The sequence below is a fragment of the Octopus sinensis genome, linkage group LG6 (assembly GCF_006345805.1).
Source record: "Octopus sinensis linkage group LG6, ASM634580v1, whole genome shotgun sequence".
Lineage (NCBI taxonomy): Eukaryota > Metazoa > Mollusca > Cephalopoda > Octopoda > Octopodidae > Octopus > Octopus sinensis.
This window is the reverse complement of record NC_043002.1, coordinates 106,514,634-106,533,698: the sequence shown is the minus strand read 5'-3', so window position 1 is coordinate 106,533,698 and position 19,065 is coordinate 106,514,634. Positions and strand designations below refer to the sequence as shown.

The window sequence follows — 19,065 nt, the reverse complement described above, 5'->3', positions numbered from 1 at the left end:
CCATCGATGTGGTTCTTTCTTTGCCATGATTATAAAAGTTGTCTAATTTAACCCCATGTCCTGTTCCTTGGGTGCCTTTTGAGAGGTCGTACTCTGCTGCAAGCATTTTGAGAAATGGCCCTGGTATGAAGATACTTTCCGCGCTTTCTTCCTCCCTTTAACCCCAGTCCTGTTCCTTGGGTGCCTTTTGAGAGGTCGTGCTCTGCTGCAAGCATTTTGAGAATGGCCCTGATATGAAGATACTTTCCTACGCATTCTTCCTCCCTCTCACTAGTTCAGGAACCCTGAAAACGATTCCAAGCTTTCCCTTTCTTCCTTGATCTAAGTTATCGAGAAAAACAGAAGGAAAAATAGTTACTTCAGTTGAAATTGAACCTAGGAGCTGACTGTCCAGAGACCTCTGTTCACATGCCTTATGTGCTTATACTGTCTCTCTGAGTTGTTTGGGGTGTGTTAATGGTGGCGGTGCTTCAGTGAGAATGGGATGGCTTAGATCAGTGGTTCATTTTTTTTTTTTTTGCCTGTGGCCCCTTTTGATCCCCGTTTTACTCAGATGGATCCCTATAGTCATTTGGTGTTTAAAATATTCTGTTCTATTTTTATCGTTAGACATTATTAGGAATTGGATGAAGAAAGTATTTTGTGTAATGTACAAGTGTAGAACCCCAAAGGGCCATATGGACCCCGGTTGAGAAACACTAATTTAGGTTGAGATGTTTTGGTTTATTGAGCTGTTGCTTGAAGGACGAGGAGGAGGAGGAGGCGGAGGAGGCGGAGGAGGCGGAGAGAGAGAGTAAAACGTTTGAAATGAGTTAGTTAAAATGAGTTACCTCCCTTGCCTCACATTGTCAAAGCAGTAAAAATCAGATTTTCGAAACGTGTAACCTTCAGTTTTTCAGTCGGTAATTACAAGCATTTCCATAGCTTTGGAGTCTCTGCTGTGATCCATGTTCCTTTAATAAAATTCAGTTAGTTGGTTATCGTTATCTTTTACTTGTTTCAGCCATTAGATTGTGGCCATGCTGGTGCAACACCTTGAAGTGTTTTAGTTGAAAGAATCAACACAAATGCTTGTTTTTTTTTTTTTTAAAGTCTGGTATTTATCCTTAACCCTGTTCTTGTAAGATCAACGAAACGATTAATGGTTGTCACATAAGATTGAGACAGATGCCTCCATAAATGATAACCAACATAATTATTGTTAACGTCTTTTGATTATAAGTGAGGCAGGACCCTGTATCTTCTCTGTCCAATATCAGTTTATTGTTGTTCTTTAACCACAGATCAACTCTGATCAAATGAACTTATTGCATTTCCACTCTTACAGCACAGTGCATCTAGGACTACACTGTTCAATGTGTCCATTTGTTGTTTTAAGATTGTAGAATGTGATTTGTTTGCGATGGGTGCAAGCATGGCTGTGTGCTTAAGAAGCTTGCTTTGCCACCACATGGTTTTAGGTTCAGTCCCACTGCATGGCACCTTGGGCAAGTGTCTCTGCCACTATAGCCCAGGCTGATCAATGCCTTGTGAGTGGATTTGGTAGATGCAAATTGTGTGAAATCCCATCATGTGTGTGTGTGTGTGTGTGTGTGTGTGTGTGTGTGTGTGTGTATCATCATCATTGTTTAACGTCCACTTTCCGTGCCATGTCTTAGTGTCTGTGTTAGTTGCTCACCACCAGTACTACTACTACTACTACTACTTGACAGCTGGTGTTGGTTTGTTTATGTCTCCTGCAGCTTAATGGTTCAGCAGAAAGAGACTGACAGAATAATTACCAGACTTTAAAAAAAAAGTACTGGGGTTGATTTGTTTGACTAAAACCCTTCAAGGCAGTGCCCCAGAATCCAATGACTGAAACAAGTTAAAAATTAAAAAAAATGTAAGATGTTATATCTAACAGATTGAGTAACAAGATGGTGGCTGACTGTGTTGGTTCAGAAATGTGGAGAGTTTTAAGGGTTATCTTTAGTTCTGATCTTTGTGCTATAACACAATGTTTATATCCTTTTCTACTCTAGGCACAAGACCTGAAATTTTTGGGGAGGGGGCCAGTCGATTACTTAATTTGTCGACCTCAGCGTAATTTGAACTCAGAACGTAGTGGCAGCATTTTGCCCGGTGTGCTAACGTTTCTGCCAGCTTGCCCTCCTTAATACAATATTTATATCAATAAATCAAAAGTTTTGTCCCTTTACTCATCTCTGTTGCTTCAATTCTCATCTTCATTTTTTTGTCATTCTCCTTTGAACAAAGAAAACTCTACAAGAGGTTCTCAAACTGTAAATACGATTATTTGTTTTAATCTCTTTAAACAGTAAATTTTTATGCATTGAAATTTTAAAGAATAATCTTAAAATTAAAACCAATTTATTTTAAATTAAAACGGTTTATTCTTGTTTTCTTTCTCAAATTAGTTCTTCTGAAAGAGAAAATTGAAGAAAATGATTTGCAACATAAAACTCTGAAGATCACCGATTTTGGTCTGGCACGAGAGGTTTGTAAGACGACCAGGATGAGTGCTGCTGGAACTTATGCATGGATGGCTCCCGAAGTAATCAAAATGTCCAAATTCTCTAAGAATAGTGATGTATGGAGGTATGTAACAACCAATGCCATCTCACTCTCCTTGTTGCATATTTCCTTTAATCCATGATATTTGTTTCAGTAACCATTTAGTAATTCAATCTTTTACCACTTATTCATTGTTTGTTGGGTTGTCAACCTGCCCAGCATGACCACCACCACTGTACTGTTCATCTTCTACACCCTTACACTCCATAACATGTCCTTCAATGGCATATAACAAACTTGTCCTCCACACCGTTTTCAACATATTTTCTCTCCCAACTGTACCTCCTTCCTACCACACTACATCATACACATGTCCTCATTCTCACATTACAACCACAGGTTCAAGAAATCCGTTGTCATAACATTATTTCTTATCCTAGTTTATTAATGTCTTTGGGAGATTTGATGAGCGCCACAGTTGGCTACATTGCCACCACTCATGGTGCCATCATTCCTGACTCAGTTTTGTTGTAATTAGTGTTTATATTGACAAAGATATCTGTGGACTATTGTCCTCTTGAATCTACACTTAATCAGGGACTGTTCTCTTCAGTCGACTTAGGCTTGGTCTCTCTTCTTCACTCCCCTCTTAGACATGTCCTTCACCCATGTTCTGTTGTAGTCACTGACTATAAACAACCACATTCTAGGTTCAAACTTCATTCCCAGCATTGGCATTATATTGTAGCTGTTATTTAACATAAGATTGCCCTCGTTGAGCAATCTGTGATCAAGGGTATTCCAGCTATGACTGTTATCACCATCATGTCCATTTTCCCTGCCAGCATGGATCGGATCTGACAAACCACAGGGCTACATTGACCTTCAGTGTGAGCTTTGGCATGGCTTCTACTGCTGGATGCCCTTCCCAATGCCAGTTCCTTATGAGTGTATAACCACTTTACAGTGACTTTTAATGAGACAGGTGTGTTCAGCTCTACACTTACACTGACCTTTGTTTTTTCATGAAGTTAGTGAGGAATGCATTACTTATTTCTCAAGGAGGTTTCCTTACTGGCAGTTGGTCTGCCAGATAATGTTTTACAAAGCATTTTAGGGCTCACTAAAAGCTTCTTCTTGATAATTAAAACTGGTTACTTACCTCTCTGGAATATATCACCTCTTCATTACACCTACCTTAGGGTATTTAGAGTTAAATGAGCACTCCATATTGTATCTATTCACAGCTAGGTGGACTCTTCTTTTTAGTACCTGTTTACAGCTTGGTGGACTTTACCTCGGTGTTTACCTTGGTGGACTTTACTTCTCAACAGTCTTTCTTTTACTGTTCTTGATAAAGTTGTATTCCCTTCTGTTTCAGTTATGGTGTTGTATTATGGGAACTTCTGACAGGCGAAATCCCTTACAAGGGTATTGATGCCCTTGGGGTAGCTTATGGAGTTGCTGTCAACAAACTCACTCTACCACTGCCATCAACATGTCCAGCAATGTTTTCGGAACTCATGACTCGTAAGTTTACATTTTAGCATAGATATATTTATGTGTGTTTGTATACATTGTGTGTGTGTGTGTGTGTGTGTGTATATACACATATTTCCATGATTTTATGTTGTACTAGCAGTATCACCCGGCGTTGCTCGGGTTTGTAAGGGAAATAACTATGTAAGCATTTTTAGATATGTAAAGTATAATAGCCATCTCAATATGGCTAACCACAAAGGGTGGGGGGTGTTACTGTAGCTTCTTACGTTCTGAGATTTAATAATAAATTTTTAGAGAGTTACTCCCCTTATATATGCCAAAAATGCATTAAAAATGGGAAAAATTGATGGTAAATTATTTTTAAAATCGTAGACTCATTGTAGACGCACGCTAATACCCAGAAGGGCTCAATATGAATCATGACTATAAGATACCCGCTTTTGGTTAAACTGCACCGCAAAATGTGGGAGTAGTTAGGAATCTAAATCGTAGGAGACAGACAGCACACAACCTTACTTTTATATATAAAGATTTATGTATGTCTCCCTGTATGGTTCCATCATAGCACTCGCTTAAGAGGTGGTGTGTGCATTGTACAATGAAAGTAGAAAATACTCTGTAAACTAAAGAAGCAACGAAAGCATGGGATTGGGTGTGCACGAATGCTTTATAAACTGTGCTATGGCTACATATGGTAACATCACTGTTGGCACTTCAGCCACAAGTGGGTCACAACACTATCTGTGTTTGGGCTGCATTTGGGGATATTATTTGACATCTCCTGCCTGCCTGCTTTGCTTTGCTCTTTTGAATTCAAATGGAAAAAAACAAATTCCCTTGGAAAACAAGTGTTAGCAACAGGAAGAGCATCTCCTCCCACCATTCTGCTGCAGCTATGTCCCATCTAAGCCATACTAGCATAAGAAGTAGATATTAAATGAAATGAATGATATATCAGTGCATTGTGTGTGTGTGTGTGTGTGTGTGTGTGTGTGTGTATGTGTGTGTGTGTGTGTGTGTGATAGCTTGGTCTAAGGAATGAAATGCTCCTTTTCTTCCTTCTTGTTAATTACTGATCCACTCACTTCTTTCATTGTTCAGATTGTTGGAGGCAAGAACCACACGAAAGACCATCTTTCTGCCAAATTTTGAAGCAACTGGAAGAAATTGCTTCTTCGTCTTTCATGACCACCCCTCAAGACTCATTCCATACAATGCAGGAAGATTGGCGTCAGGAGATAGAACACATGTTTGATGAACTACGGAGTAAAGAGAAGGTAAGGGATTAGGGATATATTGTCGTTGTTTCTCTGTAGATTTGAACCCTTGCATTCATGCTTAGTGGTGGTTGTAGTTGCTTGACCCAAAGTTGGGCTGTTATGTTTTAATACAGAATTATCACATCACTCGAATTCCACTTAAATATTGGAGTGGACATGTGAGCAATATATACTCAAAAATACACACTGATTAAAGCAGAACCCAAAAACCCATGTGCAAAAGAAAGCAGTAAGCAAATTAGAAAAATTATTATTTGTACATCATCATCGTTTAACGTCCGTTTTCCGTGCTAACACGGGCTGGACGGTTCGACTGGGGTCTGGGAAGCCAGGAGGCTGCACCAGGCTCCAGTCTGATCTGGCAGTGTTTCTACAGCTGGATGCCCTTCCTAACACCAACCACTCCACGAGTGTAGTGGGTGCTTTTTACGTGCCAGTCAAGGCTGGCAGCAGCCACGATCAGTTGGTGCTTTTTACCTGCCACCGGCACAGAAGCCAGTCAAGGCAGCGCTGGCATCGGCCACGTTCGGATGGTACTTTTTACGTGCCACCGGCACAGGTATTGCAACTAAAAAATTAACAAAATACAAATACATTTACTAAACAAGGCAAAAGTCACCAAACTCAGTTCGATACCAAGTCAGAACACAATATAACACCTCCCCAACAAGTATGGAATATAAAACGTAAATCCCAATAAAATTGAGCAGAGATAAATCAGTGTTGTGAGACATAATAGTCTGGAGGTTTTCTTCGTCTTGTTGATCTTCTTGGATGTTGATGACTGTATTCTGGTGTTGAGTTATTGTCACTAGGTGGTAACGATGAGCTAACAGGTTCTTCTTCAGGAGCAGACTTGCCTATAACTTGAGGTTCTGAATCACGGAAAGAAGGTGTATCTCCTGTCTCTTGGTCATCTTCCAAAGAATATCAAGATGACTTATGATGACAGGTATTCAAGCCACATCCAACTGTCTGCTTTCTTCAGACATTGTGTGCCCTTTACAATGCCGTTCATTGTGTTTTTTTTCTTTTTCTAATAGAGCAAAGTGTAATTTTAGTAAGACTTAGCTGCTATTGCAAGCAAGCTGAGTGACCATTTGTAGGTTCTTTTGGTTTATGTTTATTTGTTGTGACAGTGTGTATCACGTGCCTTGATGTTGTGTAAACTCCAGGCCATCTCTGACTCGGCAGAACTATTGCACTCTGAGGATAACTGAGATGTTGGCAGCAGCAGCAGCAGTGGTGGTGGTGGTGGTGGTGCTGGTGGTGCTCTGTGTGTGTTGTTGCTGAGTGTGATAAGTAGTGTGGTTAGGATGATGATGTGATGCTCTGGTGTGTCTGAATTGAGTTGCAGAGTTGGTGTTGTGATGTAGTGTTTTGGAGTGTTGAAGTAGGATGTGGTAGTAGTGATGCTGGTGGAGGTGGTGTAGGTTGTAAGATCAGATGAAAGCAGCATTAAGCTTACTAGGGAGGTTCTGGATGAAATGTGAAGAGCTAATGTATGTTTTCTTGGAGTAAAGATTGTTTGCCAACATAACATGGCAGTCCTGGTTTAGGACGAATGTTGCTGTAATTTTAGCCCCAGGAGACATCATCTCCAGCTGGCTATATAACACGATCTGTGTTCGAAAATATAAGGACACAGATTGTGTCATATAGCCAACTGGAGACGATGTCTCCTGGGGCTAAATTACAGCAACATTTGTCCTAAACCAGGACTGCCATGTTATGTTGGCAAACAATCTTTACTCCAAAGTACTGTTGCTGAATATCTCTCATTGTGAATTTTACAAATAGTAATTTTCTAGTATGTCTTAAAATAATAATAATGAAACTATTGTATACAGTGCTCAGGTGCACCACAACTTGTCAGAAAGTGCATATAAAGTACATGCAGTATTGTAGAAATGTCTGGAAAACGAACAATGTATGAGTCAGATACATGCTTGTGTGTGTATGGAGGGGAGAAAATCAAGTGTAGTGTTGGCGAATCTCAGAAAGCATGGAAGTTTTGAAGGATGCAGTGCTCCGACAACTAACAACTGATGCCGGCAGTTTGTTCCATGCTTCAGCAACTCTCAGTCTTGTTTCATAGTCCCCACGCCCCGTTCTTACCCCACAACCACATTGTTGAATATTGGCAGTTTAACATTGTATCTCTTCTTTCTGTGTGTGTGTGAGACAATGCATGTCTTTTTGTGTATGTATCCATCTGTGTGTGTGTGTTTGTGTGTTTTAGGAGCTGCGAAACCGTGAAGAGGAACTGACCAAAGCTGCAGTGCAGCAGAAAATCCAAGAGGAGCTGCTGAAGAAACGAGAGCAGGAGCTGGCTGAGCGTGAAATTGATCTTGTCCAACGGGAGTTGAATGTCATGTTTCTACAACAGGACATCAACAAACCAACACCAAAGAAGAGAAAAGATAAATTCCGTATGTTTCGAAACAGACCTGACATCGGTGGAAAGACGATCAGTGTGCCATCAAGTAAGTTGCTGTTGTTGTTTAGCCCTGAGTCAGCTTGTCTCAGGAAACTCTTGATCAGAGACCTTTGGTTATTTGCATTGTATAGTGACTGTATGCAGTTTGGTTTTTGTTGATCTTGTTTAGCCCCAGGTCAGTTGTGACTGAGCAGACAAATGATCAAAAGCATTCCAGCTATGGCCATCCTAGTTAAAGTAACTATACTCTACCTGTAAACCTTTGGTTGCATTACCATCTTTCTCTCGAAATTCTTGGTTTTTCTGTCTAAATTAGAAGCCATTTTTAAGACAGTCAAAATGCTAAGTGGTATTTCCTCCGTGTGCACGTTCTGAGTTCAAACTTTTCCAAGGTCGACTTTGCCTTTCATCCTTTTGGGGTTGATGAAACAAGTATCAGTTGAGTACGGGGTGGGGATGTAATCAACTTATCCCCCTCCCCCAAAATTGATGGCCTTGTGCCAAAATTTGAAACCATTATTAATATCATCATTAATATTATTATTATTATTGGGTGATGACTCCCAGAACCATCACAGTTGCTGGGAACTTAGTATGCATAACTTTTAGAATGTCCTTCGGGTCTCTGCATAACCATCTGTTGTTCTTTTGGTTTACCTTTTCGTCCTGATCGAAGTTTTTCTCAATGGAGAAAATCCAAAGCCTTCCTGCCTCTTGGTGTTTTAACTCATTTAGTAAGCCCTTTGCATGGATCAGATGATTCTCTCTTGTCACATCTGGCATAAACTGACCCCACTCTACATCACATACAACTTGTACTTGATGTCCTCATTCACAGCTCTTCTGATGGTCTATTCTGAAACCTTGGGTCCTTTGCAATAGCTGTGATTGACTCTCTGGGGTGGTTTTTATCGTATAGTTCTCAAACTCTTTGTATGGAGTTATGTGTTCTGATGGCATTAGGACCCTGTGCATGCATTTTGCATTTAGCCACTGGTGTTGTATCCTCATCAGCAGCTTTTTTATTTTGACAATGCAGGATTGGGCAACTTTCAGAAAGCAAACTATCTCTATAACCTTATGTTGTGCTTTTAACGTAATGGTTACAGTGTGTCTTTTCATAAGGCGGTGAGCTGGCAGAACCGTTAGCACGCCGGGCGAAATGTGTAGCCGTATTTCGTCTGCCGTTACGTTCTGAGTTCAAATTCCGCCGAGGTCGACTTTGCCTTTCATCCTTTCGGGGTCGATAAATTAAGTACCAGTTACGCACTGGGGTCGATGTAGTCGACTTAATCCGTTTGTCTGTCCTTGTTTGTCCCTTCTATGTTTAGCCCCTTGTGGGTAATAAAGAAACAGATTACAGTGTGTCTTTTCATAAGGCGGTGAGCTGGCAGAACCGTTAGCACGCCGGGCGAAATGCGTAACCGTATTTCGTCTGCTGTTACGTTCTGAGTTCAAATTCCGCCGAGGTCGACTTTGCCTTTCATCCTTTCGGGGTCGATAAATTAAGTACCAGTTACGCACTGGGGTCGATGTAGTCGACTTAATCCGTTTGTCTGTCCTTGTTTGTCCCTTCTATGTTTAGCCCCTTGTGGGGTAATAAAGAAACAGATTACAGTGTGTCTTTTCATTTGTTGAGTCAACCTGAAAAGTAAAGTAATAATGAAAATAGTTACAAGTAAGTTTAGGGGTCTTGAAAACAGTATCTGCAAAAAGAAAAAAAAAGGATTCGTCCCGTATAAGTATATTTGTGTGTGTATTTACATGTACTTATATATGAATGTGTGTGTATTTTATTTATTCTGTCCAGACTTCCAGCATAAAATCACTGTCCAGCAGGAGCAATCCTCCTACCAAAATTATTCAAATCCTGACAGTCCCCCACTGCAATCTCAACAAGCTGCACCTCTAAGACTGCGAGCCATTGCATGTAAGTGACCGTTTCTGCTTGTTTTGTTTTTGTTTCATTGTGTGTTTTTGTGTGTGCATGCGGTCGTGTAATCTTTGGCTACGACTGAATAGGTGCACAAAAGCATACATCATGCAGATTCTGATGTGTCCATGCAGTTGTATATGTGTGTGCGGCGAGCTGGCAGAAACGTTAGCACACCGGGCGAAATGCTCAGCGGTATTTCGTCTGTCGTTACGTTCTGAGTTCAAATTCCGCCGAGGTCGACTTTGCCTTTCATCCTTTCGGGGTCGATAAATTAAGTACCAGTTTCGCACTGGGGTTGATGTAATTGACTTAATCCCTTTGTCTGTCCTTGTTTGTTCTCTCTATGTTTAGCCTCTTGTGGGTAGTAAAGAAATATATATATGTGTGTGTGTGTGTGTGCTGATGATTGGTTGTGTGGAGGTTGTTTGGATGTCCCTATATGATTTGGCTTCTCATCTTTCCATCACCTCAACCTATCATTCTCCCCTCCTTATTTCATTTACTATATCAATGTTCTCTCTCTTTTCTTCCTGTCTCTTTGGCTTTATTTTTATTACTTCCTATTTCCATTATTTCTGTCTTTCTCATCTGTTTGTCTGTCTCTCTGTCTATCTGTCTTTCACTCTCTTAATATCCATTCCACTCTTCCTCCTACCAACACCTGTATTCTATATACATGTGTGTGTGTGTATGTATATATATATATATATATATATATATATATATATACACACATACATTGGGGTGCAAAAGTAGGTATGCAGTAAGTATCACATCAATGTTATAATAATTAATTCATTAAGGTTATTAGCACATTAAATTAGTTCATCTCATTTTTGATATTTTCAGTGTCAGTAATCATAATAATATATTTATCATAACTATACTATTACTTTTAGTGTAACTTTTAATTAGTTTTTTTGATAAAAATAAACAAATATTGTCTGTGTTTTCTTTTATTCATAACTGTATACCTACTTTTGTACCACCCTGTATGTGTGTGTGTGTTTAGTTTAATAAAATTTGTACTCTATAAAATTGTTTTTATTATTTCTGAATCAAGATTATTATTGACAGTGACTTAAAAGTTTTGACCATTTAAGCTATCGGCAGTCTGACGATGGCTTAACTATCCAAAACTTTGAAGCCACTGTCAATAGTATTCTTGCTTAATAAATAAATATCTATTTATTTAGCCCCTGTACTGTTTTATAATGAGGTATGTGTGTAACAAAAGGGCTGCTGTATCAGGGTCACATTGCTGATGTTGTTTTGTTGTGTTACATATGTAACAGGAATGGTAGTGGTGTATGGTATGTTATACATGTGACATTGGAGTGATGCAGTGATACTCCAAGCAGTATCACCTACATATATTGATCTGTGAGCTTAATATCTTTGATAAACTTGATTGATCTAGTCTAAACAGTGCATGGTTTGAGAGTTTATGAAATGATGTTAGTGCATGGCATGTAACTTGGTGTGACACTATTGCAGCACCAGTGTTGCATGATGCGACACCGTTGCACTAATAATGGCGTAGAGCATGTGGTATTGCTAAATTCATTTATTCTTACACAATTAATTGTAAATTACATGACAATACAATTGAAATGTGTGCATGTGTGTGTGTGTGTGTGTGTGTGTTGTAAAAATGAAGTGAAACCAAAAAGTGATATTTTGAAAACATTTAATGCCTAAGTTTCAGGTTTGACTAGTATATGATACTATATAATCGGAAATGCATCCATTATGTAAACCCTTCTCTGTTAAAGCATTGTAAATATATTGCAAATGCTGATAGGGCACAGATATTGTGTCAATAGCCAGTCGGAGGAGATGTCTTCCTGGCGCTACAAGCTACAGTAGCATTGATCCTTAAGGGTTAGCCACATTTATGTGACAAATATACTTCATGATGTTGTGCAGCTACTGTTTATACCTCATTCAGAGATTTGTTATTCCACCTTTTCGAGATCAGTGACTTCGTCACTGGAAAAACTATATGTATATATATTTGCATTGAGAATCATTTCCCATCACCAACCGTTGGTTGTCACAGGCTGATAATAGGTAACTACCCAGAAACTCGGGTCCATGTGTATCATGCCAGGCTGGAGATGGGAATGATGACTTTCCTTTGTAAATGCTGATAGGGCACAGATAGTGTGTCAATAGCCAGCTGGAGGAGATGTTTTCCTGAGGCTGCAAGCTACAGTAGCATCCACCCTTAAGGGTTAGCCACATTTAAGTGGCAAATATACTTCACGATATAGAATTGTATATCTATATATCTGTATGAGTTAGAGGTTAAGCAACCACCTAAAGGATATTAAATATCCAATATACTACTGGGTGTATACCTATGTATTTATAATCAAGTGCTTACTATTGCAGAACAATATCACAATTGAATACTTGGTATGGGTGGGGTAAATTAGAAATTTACCTAGGATTTATAAGGCAAATAAGAAAACGGAGAGGATAAACAATCAATAAACATCAGCCTTTAAACATTCAGTTATATCTATTTATTAATCACCTTAAAATAAAGTTCTTACCATTCCTTACTATTTCTATTATTTTATTTTTTTATTTTATTTCATCTAGTTTCAGCTCATGAGCTGTGGCCATGCTGGGGCTTATTTTATTTTACTCTATTATTTTAACTTACTGTCCCACATGTTAGTTTCCTTACATTTGGTCTCTCTGATGAAGCCTTGGGCTCAACCATTGTCCAACCCCTGTCCAATGTTTGTTCATCCCTTTATGTCATTAGCGTGATGAGGATAACTTGGAAGATTTGGCAGCCCCATGGTAGAAACAGCTGTAAGGGTTTAGTATTTGTACACTCATCTATCCTTATCCATTTATTTCTATTTATATATTTATTTATGTATTTATTGGCTTATTTCATTCATTTACTTGGATCGCTTACACATGTGATTGCAATCAATTAATAAATAGATATAATTGAATGTTTACAGTCTGATGTTTGTCGATTGTTTATCCTCTCCGTTTTCTTATTTGCCTTATATACATATATATAAATTCAGTTAAATTAGGTAACTTAAGTTGAAGCACCAAATGTGTCCGGTATTATCCGCACAGCTTGAAGTGGGGTTAATAAAATCAAAATAAGTAACAGGATTTCAAGCAGCAATGCAGTACAGCCGTTTCAGGTTGCTCCATTATAATTGAACAATGCAATCATTACATCAATTTTAAATACAGCGCTATCTTTAGCTGCACGGATATGAAATTTCAACAGACTAGATATGTTAATCTACATTTCTTCCATTCTCTTGCTCTGTTAAAATACTTAAGAAAAATTCTATTAATATATCATGTCTGTTGAAATTCCATATCTGTGCAGCTGAAGAGAGCGCTGTATTTAAAATTTATGTAATGATTGCATTGTTCAGTTAAATGGAGCCGCTTGAAATGGTTGTACTGCATTGCAACTTGAAATCTTGTTACTTATTTGGATATACATATATATGTGTGTATATATATATATATATATATATATATATATATATATATATATATAATATATATATACACACATATATATATATATATAGAGAGAGAGAGAGAGTTATGTATGTATATATTATGCAGACCTGAAATGATTTCAAAATATCATCATTTGATATAATTTCATGATTACAACTTATATGACTTGATGCCAATACAAACTGATCGGTCTCAACTCAACCAATGCGGATACTCTGACAAGCAGTTTGTTACATTTTGGGTTTGAGTTGAAAATTCTGATACCATGCATTGTTTCTTAGTGTTACATGAAATATATATATGTGTATGTGTATGTATGTATGTATATATATATGTGTATGTATAAGTATATGTGTATGTATATATATGTATGTATATGTATTTGTGTATATATATATATATATATGTATATATGTATATATATATATATATATACATACATACATGTGTATATATATATATATAAATATATATATATACATGTATGTATATATGTGTATATATATGTATATATATATATATACACACACATACATATGTGTATGTATATATATATATACACACATACATATGTGTATATATATATATATATACACACATATGTATGTGTATATATATATGTCCAACCCATGCTAGCATGGAAAGCAGACGTTAAACGATGATGATGATGATGATGATATATATATATATATGTCTATGTATATATATATGTATATATATTGTATATGTGTATATAAATGTATATATATCTATGTATATATGTATATATATATATGTGTATATATATATATATATACATGTATATATATATATATATAATTTGCTTGTACCTATGTCAGTATAAATGTATGTATATAACTATATGTCTACATGCAATCGTAAATATGTGCTCTGAATTTAGTTGAAGTATATATACTAAAACTGCATGCCGTTTTGTCTAACCCTAACCCTAACCCTAACCCTCTCTGCTCCATCCTCCACCCCACTGCTAGTGTGTGTGTCATATATCGTTAAGCTTTGTTATTTATAACTCTCTGTTTCAGTTCCAGTAGATGGCGTTAAAGGCAAGACTTGGGGTCCAAGCTCGGTCCAGAAGGACCGACATCAGCGGACATCTGTTGACTTTGCTGGCGGGCGCTGGTCGAAGAGTACCCCTAACCTAGAGAAATCCCTTTCTCAGTTAGGTGGGCACTCAAATATGGGTGCTTTGATGGAGCTTTGTAAGTTATTTGCTCACTTTCATACGGTTTATGGATGACGGAGCGAGATGTCTCTCTTGGAAGGCATTTCAAGCTCGTCTGGTTCTCCTCTCATGTTATGCTGTCATGCTTTCTATTGTTTTATATATCACACACACACACACATACACACACACACACACACACTATGGATTATATAGATCATTTATGTATTATGTATATGTATTATATATTATGTTGTTGCTAATAGACCCATGTGTGAGTGTGTGTATACACACACAAACACACACACACACACACACACACACATACAAATACTTCACTCCATTAAACTTCACTGATGCAAGAAATGAAATATTGATGTTTGGTGAGAAGATTCCTTCCTTTGGAATAGAAACGATCAACCAATAAAACAACAGTTGTACACATATGTTTGTGTGTATAATCATATTTTGGTCATACAAAACAAAAAAAAAAATGAGTTCTCAATACATGGTGTAGAGTTTATTATTCTTTATAATCTGAAGATTTACTCTGTTATTTGTTTGTGTTTGTTGCCTTGTGGCAAGAATGTGTGTGTGTGTGAAGAGATTTGGTGGTGTTTGTTGGTTATGTAGTGTAAATGGACAATGAAAGATGTATGCAAAAGCTGCTTCCTCCTGACATTGCACTGCACTCATTGCAGATGAAGCTGGACAAAGATTGGGGATGAAGTGACGAGATTAGATCTCAAGATGTTGGATTTCAAAGACAAGGTGACTAAAGACTAAAACAGGTGGTGTTAGATTGTAGAGAGGACTTGTCCAATCCATGCCAGCACGGTGATGTGTTCAGTAAAACAAAAATATATATGATGAATGCTGGAGGAAAATGTGTTTTCTGTGAGTAGATGAGGCCCATGATGGGTGATAAAGTGGTACAGTTAGATCTCGAGGCTTGTGTCTTACAGAAGAATGCAAAATGGAAATGGTACTGTACAGTAGATGTGACCAAACTTGCCAGCATGGACCAACGCATTAAAATGACGACAACAATAATGATAGAAATAATGACGATGATGATATCCACTACATTTTACTATATATATATAGTTTTATACATGCCATATTGATATAACCTTACCATAAAGGCATTAACCATTTGTGATCTGTTGAAGAGTTCTTCTCATAATTCTACAATTTCAAATATTTCTCTAATATCTCTTTGTTTTTATTCTCTGTGTCTCCATTCTGTGATGGAGAAATATTAAAGTTAAAAAGAACAGAAGTACAATAAAATTTCATTAAGAATTTTTATTAATTATATTAATTACTTCATTATAAAGGGACAAAGAAAAATGTTGCTTGACAGAATAATCTCACTCCCTTGTACTGTGCCATCACATTCAATAAGCCACTGTCTGTTGTGGTGGTCAGGGTATTTCTCAACCTGACAGAGGTAATCTCCTCTGGAATCGTATTGTTCTGGTATGTGTGTCTGTTAGCCAAATGAATTGATTGGTGGACTATAGTCTGATCATGAACTACATTGCCCTGATACACATTACTAGCAGCTAGGTGTACTGTGTTCTGCGACTGAGCCACATGGATATGGTACCAGTTGCTGATAACTAAGTGGTGAATGGATTGATGGACTCTGATCTGAGATGCAGCCTCTTTGATCGAGTGTCAATTGCTAACAGCTTGGTAAATTGAATGTAATCTAAGTAAACCACATGAATCTGGTTCACCTTACTTACAGCTTGGTGGACTGTGGTCTGATACCAAACCACACTATTCTGGTGGACTGATTGGGGCCACTGAGGTTGAACCATATTGATCTGGTGTATATTACTGACAGCGAGGTGAACTGATTATTAAACTGTGACTGGAGACATGACTATTTGGTCATCTTTCCTTTAATATATGGTATATGTTATAGATTATATGATACAATATATATATATATAATGTGGGGTGTGACCAGCCCACTTATGAATACACCTCATTCATTGGACAATAAACTTGGCTTGCGAAGACCTATTGAGGCAGGTGTAAATGAATTAAAATCGCTGACGTGGCCGATGACAATACTGCCTGATTGGCACTCATGCCAGTGGGACTTTAAAAGCACATCTGAGTGTGATCATTGCCAGCGCCATGGATTGGCTCCTGTGACGGTGACACATGAAAAGCACCATTCGAGTGTGATTGTTGCCAGCGTTGCCATACCTCACATGTGCTGGTGGCACGTGAAGAACAACATTCGAGCGTGGTCATTGCCAGTGCTGCCGGACTGGCTCCCATGCAGGTAGCATGTAAAAACACCTTTTGAGTGTGGTTGTTGCCAGAACTGCGTGACTGACCCTCGTGCCGGTGGCACGTAAAAGCACCCACTACACTCTCGGAGTGGTTGGCATTAGGAAAGGCATCCAGCTGTAGAAACTTTGCGAAATCAGATTGAGCCTGGTGCAGTCTTCTAGCTCACCAGTCCTCAGTCAAACTGTCCAACCCATGCCAGCAAGGAAAGTGGATGTTAAACGATGGAGATGATGATGTTATTATTTCATTTCTATTTCACTCCTATTGTATCCAGCAAAATATGTCTTAACATACTTGGGCTTGTATCAGTTATGAAGAGGTTTTGTTCCCTGGATAGTAAAGTGTAATTTGTTCAGGAAGATTTTGAACTGAGCTGTGCAAATAAACGGCCACTTCTATGTCATACAGTGCTTGTTACATCTGGGAGGACTTCACCTTGTTATGGTATCTGATTCCCTTAACAAATGCACTTTTACTCTCCAACTGAGTTGATTTCTTACAACAGCGAACTTTATTTCACCATAATCCTTGTAGAGAGGTGCAGGTTAGGTGGGGTTTACCTCTTTACAGTAAGGTGGATTATATATAGCAGTGAACTGTGTCTCACATCATCATCGTCATCATTTAACAGCTGTTCGCCATGCTGGCACTGACTAGACAGTTCAACAGATGTTAGTGATCCAGAACATTGTGCCAAGCTCCAATGTCTGATTCGGTATGGTTTCCAATGTAGAATCTCCTTCCTAATGCCAACCACTTGACAGAGTGTACTGGGGGGTTTTTATGTGGCACTGGCACCAGCGACGTTATCAAGCGACTTTCAAGAGAAGAACCCAGAAATGAAGTGGGGTGTAGTTTTGAGAGAGGCGGCTTTGTGCTTGGTGAAGAGAGAATGAAATATGGTTGAGGGATAGATAGAGGTGTGTTGTTACCCCTGTTGGAAAAAGATAAAAAAGGTGTCAGGGTGTCCCCTCAACTTACAAAATGGTGAATATAAGAGAAATGATAGAAAGGGTTGGGGTTGAGTAAGTGGATAGGTGAGTTAAATCCACTGGAAGGAGAGAGGGGTATGAGGAGGGAGACGGTTCTACTTAAAGGATTGATGGATTGGGCACAGTGAATGGTTTTTAACTTGTCATATCCAGCAGTGAATACCCCTTTTCTTGGCCCCTCTTGAGAGAGGGGGTGAGAGTGGTATTGACCATTGAGGGGTCAAGATGTTTACTTCTCAGCATGTTTTGTTGTATGAGTTTATTTTAGAATTGTATTTCCCAGCATGGATTGAGATATTGTCCCAGCATGCTCTGTAGCACAGTGACCCAGCATGACTGGTGACTGGTTGTTGTAGCAGGACTTGTAACACAATCCCACTTTGTAAGTAATGTCCCTTCAGAAACTGACGATGTGTTATTGTTGCATGGAGTATTGTTTTGGCATGTGGTTTTCTTTTACAGTTCTATATTTGAGAGACGCGAAATTATTTACATTATTTATATTATTTACATTATTTACATTTGACGGATATTTGTCCTCATCTTGTTTGTTGTTAACACAACGTTTCGGCTGATATACCCTCCAAGCCTTCACCAGGTGCCTTGGGGAAATTTCGAACCTGGGTTCTCATTCCTAAGGTATTTTTCGATGCTTATTATTATTATTATTATTATTATTATTATTATTATTCTGGTCACTACCTGGAATCGAACTCTGAATATTGTGGTTAGTAGCCCGTGCTCTTAACCACTACACCATATGTCTTCGGGCATATGGCGTAGTGGTTAAGAGCGCAGGCTACTAACCCCAAGATTCCAAGTTCGATTCCAGGCAGTGACCTGAATAACAATAATAATAATAATAATAATAATAATAATAATAATATTGAAAAATACCTTAGGAATGAGAACCCAGGTTCGAAATTTCCCCAAGACACCTGATGAAGGCTGGAGGGTATATCAGCTGAAATGTTGTGTTAACAACAAACAAAATGAGGACAAATATCCGTCAAATGTAAATAATGTAAATAATTGTTTTCTGTTGTTTTACCATCCTCATTGCCCATCACCACCATCATCATTCTCACCATTATCACCACTACCATCACCATCATTACTGCTCCCCCCCTCCCCACTGTCGTTAACACCATCTTATTTTCTCCATTTCTGTCTTTTCTAGATGATGATGAAGATATTTGGCCCATTGACTTGGACAGATTCGGCATTCCTCCAACTATGCGCACCCCTAGCACATCTTCACCTGTAGATGGCAGCACCCTCAAACGGTTCTCAGTCCGTAAGCAGTGTGACGTCGAGTTATATAACATGGCAGCCATATTAGCAGTTTTCGGTGCTGGCTATGACATTCGTATCTCCAA

General features: G+C 38.4%; 1 protein-coding gene across 2 annotated transcripts in view; it reads left to right on the top strand.

Moving 5' to 3' along the window:
- The window catches only part of LOC115212919 (mitogen-activated protein kinase kinase kinase 11-like), an 82,701-nt gene that overhangs the window by 62,071 nt on the left and 1,565 nt on the right, over positions 1-19,065 (top strand). Inside the window, exons 2-8 of one of the 2 annotated variants that reach the window (XM_029781744.2) lie at positions 2,421-2,601; positions 3,899-4,047; positions 5,122-5,297; positions 7,543-7,786; positions 9,551-9,670; positions 14,239-14,415; positions 18,867-19,065. The exon at positions 18,867-19,065 is cut by the window's right edge and continues 1,565 nt beyond it. In XM_029781744.2, the coding sequence (XP_029637604.1) occupies positions 2,421-2,601; positions 3,899-4,047; positions 5,122-5,297; positions 7,543-7,786; positions 9,551-9,670; positions 14,239-14,415; positions 18,867-19,065 (1,246 nt within the window). The remainder of the gene's footprint in view (positions 1-2,420; positions 2,602-3,898; positions 4,048-5,121; positions 5,298-7,542; positions 7,787-9,550; positions 9,671-14,238; positions 14,416-18,866) is intronic. The other variant, XM_029781745.2, reaches the window with a different exon arrangement.